This window comes from Salmo salar, chromosome 15 (genome assembly GCF_965601325.2).
Source record: "Salmo salar chromosome 15, fSalSal1, whole genome shotgun sequence".
Classification (NCBI taxonomy): domain Eukaryota; kingdom Metazoa; phylum Chordata; class Actinopteri; order Salmoniformes; family Salmonidae; genus Salmo; species Salmo salar.
Genome location: NC_138305.1, coordinates 111455001 through 111466117, shown reverse-complemented (window position 1 = coordinate 111466117; position 11117 = coordinate 111455001). Strand labels below are relative to the sequence as shown.

General features: G+C 42.8%; 1 protein-coding gene across 3 annotated transcripts in view; it reads left to right on the top strand.

Moving 5' to 3' along the window:
* The first annotated feature begins 6954 nt into the window (after window positions 1-6954).
* The window catches only part of hdac6 (histone deacetylase 6), a 46786-nt gene continuing 42623 nt past the window's right edge, over window positions 6955-11117 (top strand). For 2 of the 3 annotated variants that reach the window (XM_082962282.1, XM_082962280.1), the window contains exons 1-4: window positions 6955-7199; window positions 7744-7864; window positions 9223-9336; window positions 10646-10731. In XM_082962282.1, coding sequence (XP_082818408.1) covers window positions 7787-7864; window positions 9223-9336; window positions 10646-10731 — 278 coding nt within the window. In that variant the 5' untranslated portion in view covers window positions 6955-7199; window positions 7744-7786. The remainder of the gene's footprint in view (window positions 7200-7743; window positions 7865-9222; window positions 9337-10645; window positions 10732-11117) is intronic. The other variant, XM_082962281.1, reaches the window with a different exon arrangement.

Genomic DNA, 11117 nt, shown 5'->3' with positions numbered 1-11117 from the left:
CCAGCAGCAGGACCGCTACCTCCGCCTTTGTGCAAGGAGGAGCAGGAGGAGCACTGCCAGAGCCCTGCAAAATGACCTCCAGCAGGCCACAAATGTGCATGTGTCTGCTCAAACGGTCAAAAACAGACTCCATGAGGGTGGTATGAGGGCCCGACGTCCACAGGTGGGGGTTGTGCTTACAGCCCAACACCGTGCAGGACGTTTGGCATTTGCCAGAGAACACCAAGATTGGGAAATTCGCCACTGGCGCCCTGTGCTCTTCACAGATGAAAGCAGGTTCACACTGAGCATGTGACAGACGTGACAGAGTCTAGAGACGCCGTGGAGAATGTTCCGCTGCCTGCAACATCCTCCAGCATGACCGGTTTGGCGGTGGGTCAGTCATGGTGTGGGGTGGCATTTCTTTGGGGGGCCGCACAGCCCTCCATGTGCTCGCCAGAGGTAGCCTGACTGCCATTAGGTACCGAGATGAGATCCTCAGACCCCTTGTGAGACCATATGCTGGTGCGGTTGGCCCTGGGTTCCTCCTAATGCAAGACAATTATAGACCTCATGTGGCTGGAGTGTGTCAGCAGTTCCTGCAAGAGGAAGGCATTGATGCTATGGACTGGCCCGCCCGTTCCCCAGACCTGAATCCAATTGAGTACATCTGGGATATCATGTCTCACTCCATCCACCAACGCCACGTTGCACCACAGACTGTCCAGGAGTTGGCGGATGCTTTAGTCCAGGTCTGGGAGGAGATCCCTCAGGAGACCATCCGCCACCTCATCAGGAGCATGCCCAGGCGTTGTAGGGAGGTCATACAGGCACGTGGAGGTCACACACACTACTGAGCCTCATTTTGACTTGTTTTAAGGACATTACATCAAAGTTGGATCAGCCTGTAGTGTGGTTTTCCACTTTAATTTTGAGTGTGACTCCAAATCCAGACCTCCATGGGTTGATAAATTGGATTTCCATTGATTATTTTTGTGTGATTTTGTTGTCAGCACATTCAACTATGTAAAGAAAAAAGTATTTAATAAGATTATTTCATTCATTCAGATCTAGGATGTGTTGTTTAAGTGTTCCCTTTATTTTTTTGAGCAGTATATTTTAGAATAAGGCTGTAACGTAACAAAATGTGGAAAAAGTCAATGCACTATAGACTGTAGGCATTTTTCTCTGTTGATATAATTTCCTGTTGAATTTCTAGCCAAATGTAAAATGTTCCTGTTTTGATTAATTTAATAGAGTGAGTTAGAGTGAATTAGCATACCCCCCATCTCAACTGTGAAAGATTTCTCTTCCTTGAAAAAAGAGGAAAAGTTGTTTTTTCAGCATGACAAGCGAGTGATTTTTTTTTCTTCTCTTCCTCTGTGACAGGCGAACAGGTTCATCTGGTGGGGTGTGTGTGTGTGTGTGTGTGTGTGTGTGTGTGTGTGTGTGTGTGTGTGTGTGTGTGTGTGTATTAGGGGAGGCAGACAGTCCTGCGCTGGGGAAATGGCAGTGAATGACATGGAGAGATTACTAACCACAGGGCTAGTCCAGTAGTCTTACAGGCCCATCTCTTGTTGCCAGGGCATCCTCACCGTTCGCTCTCTCACTCCCACCCCTTTTTCTCTCTCTCTCTCACACACACACACACACACACACACACACACACACACCGACCCCTCTCTCTCTCCTACCTCTCGCTCTCATCCCTCTCTCTCTCGTACCACAGGGCAGTTAGACTGTTGGGGAACAGTTATATGTCACCTTTGACCTCAACCCCTCTCTCTGTTCCTGACTCCCACCTCTCAGCAGGCGTCTCACTGTATCCGACTGAAACACATTCACATGTTGTATCCTCAGTTCAACTGTTGGTTGTTGACTTTTATTCAAATGGTATTGAGCCAACATATGGTCACAGTGAGGACAAAGGAAATATATATTTTTAATTAAAAAAGGAAGACATTTATGAAAAATAAAATACAAAAAGTCAAAATAAATTATAGGAGAAATATGCATTACTTCAGATAATCCAAGCACTATTCGGCCTAAATGTAACAGAGATTAGAAATAAAAAACACCAAGTGCTTTAACCTTTAGTCCCTTGTTAGTGAGTTAGTTAGTAGATTAGAGTAGAGACAAATTCCTTGTAGAAAAGTCAATATTATTGTAATGAACCAGGCAGGGAGCAGGGGCCTGTTGCACAAAAGTAGAATTAAGACATCCGGGATAAATGACTCAGCTGAGCTCAATGAAGCCAAAACATGTGCGTCCAGGCTTAATTGGTTGCACAAAGACCAAGCCAGGATGAGCAGACACGGATTCATTAAACCAGGTGAAACCAATCCTGGATAGGTGCGCGCTCACGGCTCACTCAAATAGACCCCGCCACAGATCACAGATTAACTGATTTACCATGGCAACTAGAGCCGCGTACTTTTCCCCGTCGGAAGCACAAATCCTCATGGAGGCATACGAGGAGGTAAAATATATAATTAAGAAGAAAGGCAACACCGCTACAGTGATAAAGCAAAGAGAAAAAGCGTGGCAAAGTATTGCAGACCGCCTGAATGCGTAAGTAGTGCACAATTACACAGTCACCGCTCCGCTGAAACATCACAATTACAATTCAAATATTTAATTCACATCTCCAAAAATGCAGTTGTACTGTAATTATGAAACGGTTAAATTTTTAATTGAAATGCACTGCAGATATGAGTGAAATTGTGTAAAGTAACTCCATCACACTGTATAAAGCTATGATAGATTTTTTGATATTTTTACTGAAAACAAGACAAAAATACCAAGTAATTTTTTGCAGTGTGACTCCATTAAATGTGTGTGTGTGTGTGTGTGTGTGTGTGTGTGTGTGTGTGTGTGTGTAGATTAAACATGAACGGGCCAAAACGGACATGGCAGCAGGTCAAAATCAAATACAAGAACATTCTGCAGAATGGTATGGTCCCTGACTAATATTTAACAAAGCACAAGCATATATTGTACCCAGAAGGTGCCTGCTCACACATTGTCTGTACTGTTTTAGCAGTGAAAAAGAATACCCACAGACAAGGCACGGGTGGTGGGTCACCAAAGGCTGACCTTACCCCAGCAGAGGACATGGCCTTGGAGCTAAATAAAGGCAGGCCCGTCTTAGAGGGGATCCCTGGGGGGAAAGAGACGAGCATAGGTTCCTCCCAAGATGCCACCCGCTTCATTCAAGGTATGTCCTTCCATCTCTACATGGGATACAACCACATTCATATTGAATCAATTTGGACTGTCTGACTTTGGTTTACCTATTGCCTTGCAGTGTCTGGCAGCACTGTGTTCCTGTTAGAGCCACCAGCACAAGCACCAGACGATGCTGATCCAGTGAGTACTCCATCAAAGGCATACTGTAGGCCTGGCATGTCTTGTCTACTAGCTTCAATATGAATCCGATTAAATGTGATAGGGTGAAGGCCCCAGTGCAGCAGCAACAGCACATGATGGAGACGATGATGAGGAGGAGACCATCTCTCTGGATTCCAGAAGGCATGAGGTATCATGTTAAGACTGTGAAAGTACTATTTACTCTACAATGGTGAGGAGTCCTCATCAAAATCAAAAAATCTAATTTCTTTTACAGGACCCAGATGCTATACAGTGGGAAAACCAGCCTGGCAACATAGTGCGTATTAATAAAAGGACACCACATCCTGCCAAATTCCAGCTGCGCTAATTGTATTGTGTTCACAGAGCTCACAAGCTATCAGAAAGTTGTATGGCAACCACCTCCGGCGCCAAATAGAACTGGCAGACATAGACATTCAGTACAAGAAGAAAAAGATGGAAAATCTTGCACTGGAGTCCGAAATAAAAAAGAGGACAATTAGGAAACTGGACCTTGAAATAAAAAAACTTGAGAGGGAGGTGAGATATGCCTTCAATGTACACTGTATGCTAACTGTAACACAAATGTATTAATCATTATTTTTCTTTCCTCCCCCAGCTCCAAGAAGATGACACAGCTCAAAATAAAAATTAGGTATATTCTCGTAAAGTCAAGTGAGCCATGACATATGAGCTCTTATTGTGAGCAGACAGGACGGTGGCATCTTTCTAAGGTTTTTTTTATTTTCCCAGCAATCAGTACAACCAAGTCATCGTTATAAGGCATCGCCCTCTTTTGCCCACCCCCCCAGCACCAGGTGTGGCCACTAGCCTATATGAAGGCCCAAAATTGTGTGTTCCTTTCTGCTCTGACAATGGCATGCCCATTCGTGCGAGATGTGGTGGATGAAGAAGCACTTGTGCTGAGGAGAGCCTTCAGGCGAGAAAGGGTCTTCAGGGACCGGTTGGACCCACTGGCCTTCCCTGATGACCATCTATATGAAAGATACAGGTTTTCTGCAGATGGCATCAGGTATCTATGCAGACTACTGGGTCCCAGGATTAAGCACCGCACTGCACGGAGCCATGCACTGAGTGTGGAGCAAATGGTTTGTGTGGCCTTGCGCTTTTTTTCTAGTGGAGCCTTCCTGTACTCAGTGGGGGATGCAGAACAGCTGAACAAGGCCACAATTTGCCGCACAATAAGGAGTGTGTGTCTGGCTATCAAAGCATTAGCAGATGTCTTCATCTCCTTCCCTGGCCACAGAAGACTCTGTGACATCAAAGAGGAGTTCTATAGGATTGCAGGTAAGAGGATCTACAAATTACAGGACAACTGTTAACACATAGTAGGATACTCATTACTTTGTGTGACAGGTTTCCCCAATGTCATTGGTGCAGTGGACTGCACACACATAAGGATAAAAGCCCCCTCAGGTGCCCATGAGGCCGATTTTGTGAATAGGAAATCCTTTCACAGCATTAATGTTCAGGTGAACATAACTTTTTGATATTGTCCATTGACGAACACTCTGCATTGCCAGTGATGTGCATTGATTGGTGTAATATTCCTCATCTTATGATTTCAGATGGTCTGCAATGCTGACTGTGTGATCAGCAATGTTGTGGCAAAATGGCCTGGCTCAGTCCATGACTCCAGAATCTTTCGGGCCTCTGAAATCTATCAGTGCCTATCACAAGGTAAGCCACACAACCCCTATTTATAACCATCATGGCTGTGTCAAGAATATCACTGTGTTTATGAGGTAGTAATGATGAGATTTTGTGTTGACAGGTGAATTCTCTGGTGTGCTGCTGGGAGACAGGGGGTATGGCTGCCAGCCTTTTCTCCTGACACCTTTCACAGACCCCCAGGAAGCACAGCAGGCCTACAACCATGCCCATGCCAGGACCAGGGCCAGAGTTGAAATGACCTTTGGCCTCCTGAAGGCACGCTTTCACTGCCTTCACAAATTAAGGGTCAGCCCTGTTAGGGCATGTGATATTACTGTGGCTTGTGCTGTCCTCCACAATGTGGCCTGCCTGAGGAAGGAGAGGGCCCCCAGAGTGCCACCAGCCATGGACTGGGACAATCCGGCAATCTTCCCTGATGACGACAGTGGTCGGCTGCTGAGGGACCAATATGTGTTGAATTATTTTAGTTAGTATGTGTGCTTTCAATTTTGGTTAAATATGTCCTGCGGTGGCAGAGGAATTGGTTTTTTTTTGGGTTCGTTTTTTTACGAATTTGGCCTCTTATGATGTTTGTGCGGTATACTGTGTGTAATACAAGGCTGCAGGGAGGCTACTGCATCCATTCATTTGTCTGTTCAGTTGATGTGTATGGATTTGTCCTGCATTTATTTTAGTGTGCAGACATGCAGGGTGTGTTATATACAGACCTTTGAATGTGTATGTATCATTTTGTATAATATGCTTGGATTCTGTGCTTTCCATCTTGTAGTCACTGTGACTTCAGTTTCGAAAGGAGCTGATGGTTTACCTGCTTTGTTTTGTCCTTATTCAATAAAGGAACATAATGTTACACATTGTGTTTTTATATTCATATGGAATGTGTATTTGTTTATATGACAGAGTACTAGGGCCACACTGAAGAAAAAGGATAAAGTCATAAATTTATGAGGCTGGTTCTTTCTGCAGAAAAGCTACATATTGTTTTTACAGTTTTGATACTTATGACAATGTGATACTTAATATTCTGGCACATCAGCATGTCTTTGTTTATGAAACCATACTGAAGTACAATTTCACGAAATGCCCCACATCTGTCATTTTAACAACTGTCCTCCTTTAAAACAACCGGTTACAATATTATTACTTGTGTTTTTTTCCCCTCTGTGGCCCTAATATTCTATCATTTTATATATAGCCTTATAGTCTATGGGAAACTGTAAATTATCTAATGATAGCAACATAATCTAAAAATTATTTTTTATCCAAAATCATTGAAATTAATGATCACAAACGTTTAAATAATGACAGTGGGTCTAGTTATGTGATAACAATGTATAGTGAGCAGTGAAATAACTATTGGTTTCCATTTGTGGTGACTGCTGACTGACATTAGGGATGAGATTAAATAGATCCTGGAATTTAGCCTGGTCTGGAGCAGGCTAGCTCCACAGAATAAATCTCCATGGTAATTTATACCATAACATATCCTCCTGCCCCCTATCCATCTTTAGTGCAACCGGATTACGGATCAATTGAGCCAGGATCACCAAGATATCCTGGCTTAATCCCTTATCCTAGTTTTGTGCAACAGGCCCCAGGCCTCGAATCCTCGACCTTCTAAACCCGAAGTCCAGCGCGCTGAGTCGATATCCGCGCATTTTAACCGAGGGTCGTGACACTGTGATTGTTTTGGTTGGCATTGGACCAGACCAGAAAACATCACACACGGACCACAAAGCATTGCACAGAAGAACACACACAACCCCCGTGCTATATCTCTTGGGCTTCACTTGTATTGTTAACAGCGACCTCAAAATAGATACTGTGTACATACACCATTCAAAGACGCGTCATGCACTCGGGGCGCATTCATTACGTCGAAACGGTTGCAAAACATTTATTTCTCTAACGGAAGCACCCCGAACGAAACACCGAGGGACACATACTTGAATTTCTCAAATTGAAAGTGTCGTTTTTTTTGTTGCACGACGTTTTGTTTTTGCAACTGTTTGGACTAATGATTTTACTAATGATTTTACACTGCAGTGTGGGATTTGCCCGACGTCATTTCTCCGCGACGTGTCTGGACGTGTGCGACGCTGTCGCCGCTCCACTTCGCGCTCAGGAGGAGGATCAGCTAACGCCAAACATCAAGTGTAAGTGAAGTGTATGCTGTGTTATTGTCGTGGCTCTATACTTCTTGTCTATACGCTCTATTTTATTGCAATTTTGTGCTCTGAAAAATGACTACAATTATTTGAATTAGAGGACGGAGAGCATTTTAGTCCAACGTTAGTCTTGTTATAGCTAAGCATCGGCTAACGTTAACCACGGATGAGACATTGTTGCTACTTGTTTTCTTTAAAAATAAAACCCACCTTTGACTAGTTGATACGGATACAATGACCGCTTTTGAAATGCACATTTGTAACGTTAGTAATATCTGCCGGCTTGTATCGGGTAAACTGGATATTATTGGGTATATGTCTGTGACAACATGAGAAAGTGAAATCACCTGTCCAACAACAACAAAATGACTCCGTTTCAAAACACAGTCCCCATCTTCCTGGGAAAAGAAAAGTGATGCTTTCAAAGCCCACTCGACACTATTGATTATTCATTAGGGTTCCGTGATTTCCTAACTGGACAGAAATGATCTGTTATCATCAGCTATTTGATCTTTGTTGATATATGTTCTAGGGTGTGTAGGTGTTTCTGTGGACGGTAGTGTATCTGCTGCAGTATGGATTCTGTGCCAGAGACCAGGTCAGTCAGACGTTCCCCTCGCACGTCAAAGTCACCGGACAACAACGCAGCCAAAGTAAGAGAATTAGGAGTCTGTCTACTATCTACATGTCTATGATAAGAAGTTAATAGAGCTAGCCACCATATTTAAGTAGACTCACTGTAGCTCGCTCTTGACTGTAGGTTATATCAGGGATGGCTAACAACAGAGATCCTATTAAATGACTAAGATGAGTTATGTTGTAAATACTCAAGGTTCTGGAATGGGGGGAGAAAAATGGCAGCCATTTTGGTCAGGTAGAAATCAAAAACCAGTCTAATTGGAATGAATGGCAGTAGAGGCATAATCCTGATTTTATTTAAAAAGAAAAATAAAACAAAGGCATGTGATACATCAGAAATTGTTTAACATAATTATTATCAACATAAAATATTGTCATATAATCATAAATACAGTTTATAAGGGGTTTTATACACGTTTTATGTATAAATAGCCTCTAAAATATATGTAAACAGACCATAAATGTCTAAATGTTTGTTTTTCTTGGGAAGTTGGAAGTGCTATTATATGATACAATATCATTTACAACTTGTCTAAGTTCCATCAACTGATTTCATTCAATTCCAGGCTGTAGATTGACTGTATTGTATTGAATGGAATGTTGGCGTATTTGCAGTTAATTAGAAAGAAATGATGGGATAATTCCTTTAAAACTGACTGGCTAAGCTAGCTAACAAACATGCAGTGCAGATAAGTTCTTCAAGTACATTATTTAATCACAGCACTGGTACCACCATGGTTGACCAACTCCCTGACCAACATGGCTGACTTTTTGGACCATCATAAGAAGGTTCAATACCATTCTAGTATTCTAAACCCTAATTCTCGGTGACCCAACTGGCTGGCTGTGTAAGCCAGTTTGTTGCTCAAACCCTACATAAACACACACGATTCAACCGATCAAGGACCTGAGAAGCAGCAGACTACTAGAATCAGATGTGTTAATGCTGGGTTGCAACAAAATTCTGCACTTCCAGTAGCTCTTCGGGAGAAAGGCCTGGTCACTCCTGCCACAGATTAACCAGTTAGATGTAACACATTGCTTTTGTTCCAAATGGTATCCTATTGCCTATGCAGTGCTTTTGACCAGGGCTCATAGGGTCCTGGTCAACAGTAGTGCACTATAAAGGGATTCATGTGCTATTTAAGACACAGCTGTGGCTGTTAATGATCACCGTGTTGATGGTGGAGTTTGACCACGTAGAAGCTGTTGTTCCACACACACAGACATTCACTTTACAAGACAGGGTCATTTCTTCAAACATCTTCAGTCTGTTTTTCACTCTAATGGTCTCCTAATTACTTGGAGAGTTATTTTACTGGGACAACAACAACAGTCTTCAACATTTGCCTGTTACTCACCTCTGCCTCAGAAGGAGAGCGGCAAGGCCCGCAAGAAGACGAGCAACCTGCAGGAGACTCGGAGGAGAGGAAGAATGGACAGAAGTAAAGGAGAAGAGGACATAGCCAATCAACTGAACAACCTGGTACACACTTTAGAGAAGAAGCCTAAAGGGAATTTAAATGTGGGAGAAATTTACATTTGTATGTAAATGAGTGTGTGAGAGAGATGGAGAGGAAACGGTGAATCTAGAGAGGAAACGGTGAATCTAGAGAGGAAACGGTGAATCTAGAGAGGAAACAGTAAATCTAGAGAGGAAACAGTGAATCTAGAGAGGAAACAGTGAATCTAGAGAGGAAACAGTGAATCTAGAGAGGAAACAGTATATCTAGAGAGGAAACAGTGAATCTAGAGAGGAAACAGTGAATCTAGAGAGGAAACAGTGAATCTAGAGAGGAAACGGTGAATCTAGAGAGGAAACGGTGCATCTAGAGAGAAAGGAAACAGTGATTCTAACATTTTACGCTGTTTACGTCATTTATTCTGAACACATAATAACCTCATCACTCATTGTCAGCTAGTGCTGAGTGATTGACTTTCCCCCCGGTTATTAAACAACTAACTGACCGACGTCGGTTTAATTACTTGATTTACATTTCGTTTTTGTGTGAGCGCAGCACGCCGTTTCTCTAGAGAGAAAATCAAGTCAAGAACTATGTGGGACGCTGGGCTGAAGGTAGTTGTAGTTTTTCATGAAGCAAATATTCAGAGGATTTCAATGCGGAAACGTGATAATGAACTACAATGACCATAATCCATTGCGCTTGTTCGTTCCAACGCGGACACAGACGAAAAACACTTTTATCGCCTGATCGGATAGGTTAGATACACACAGCCCTTATAGACCGTACTAGAGAGGAATGTACACAACACAATGAGGAGAGAGTTTGTGAAAGTATGTCTAGTAAACTAGTAAAATGGTTTAGTCAGACTGCAACATACTTAGGCAGGCTAGCTAGAAAGGATGACTACAGACAGTACAATACGGGGGAGAACAGAGATAACGTGAGATAATAGATCGTTTGGCTGGCTGACTGCTACTGTCTGAGCAGAGATGAGATGATAACTTTTAAGGAATCAAATAAAAACAAAGTAATATACACAACTGAAATATGTTATTATTTAGTCATTTACTATTGACGTCTACCCAATGTAGACCTGACATAGAATCGTTTTTGGGCTTTGGAATTAAAAGCTCTAAAATCATCGTAACGTCATTTCATAATACATTTAATGTAATAAAAAAATAATCGAAAGTTTAATAGAAAACGGTTTATTTTCTAATAATCGAACCGAATCTGAAACCAACCTCAAAAAAGGACTAATCGCTCAGCACTAATGGCTGTTGTTGTTGTGTGTTTGTGTTTGTGTGCGCTCACGTGTTTTGTGTGTAGGATCTGTGTAACGAGGCTTCAGCCACAGGGACTGGTCTGGTGTTCGACAACATGTTCACCCGCCATTACTGTCTTTGGGATCCCAGGTGATTGTCATGTTTTCTGAACCCTGTTCATCTTCTCTCCTTGCTGCTCCAGGTGGGTACACTCTGTATACAAAAATATGTGGACACTCCTTCAAATTTGTGGATTTGGCTCTTTCGGCCATTGTATGACATGGAGCACAAATCCATGCAATCTCCACAGACAAACAGTGGCATTAGAATGACCCATACTGAAGAACTCAGTGACTTTCAACGTGGCACCGTCGTAGGATGCCACCTATACCAACAAGTCAGTTCGTCAAATTTCTGCCCTGCTAGAGCTTCCCCGGTCAACTGTTAAGTGGAAACTTTTTGGAGTAACAACGGCTCAGCCGTGAAGTGGTAGGCCACAACAAGCTCACAGAACGAGACCGCTGAGTGCTGATGCG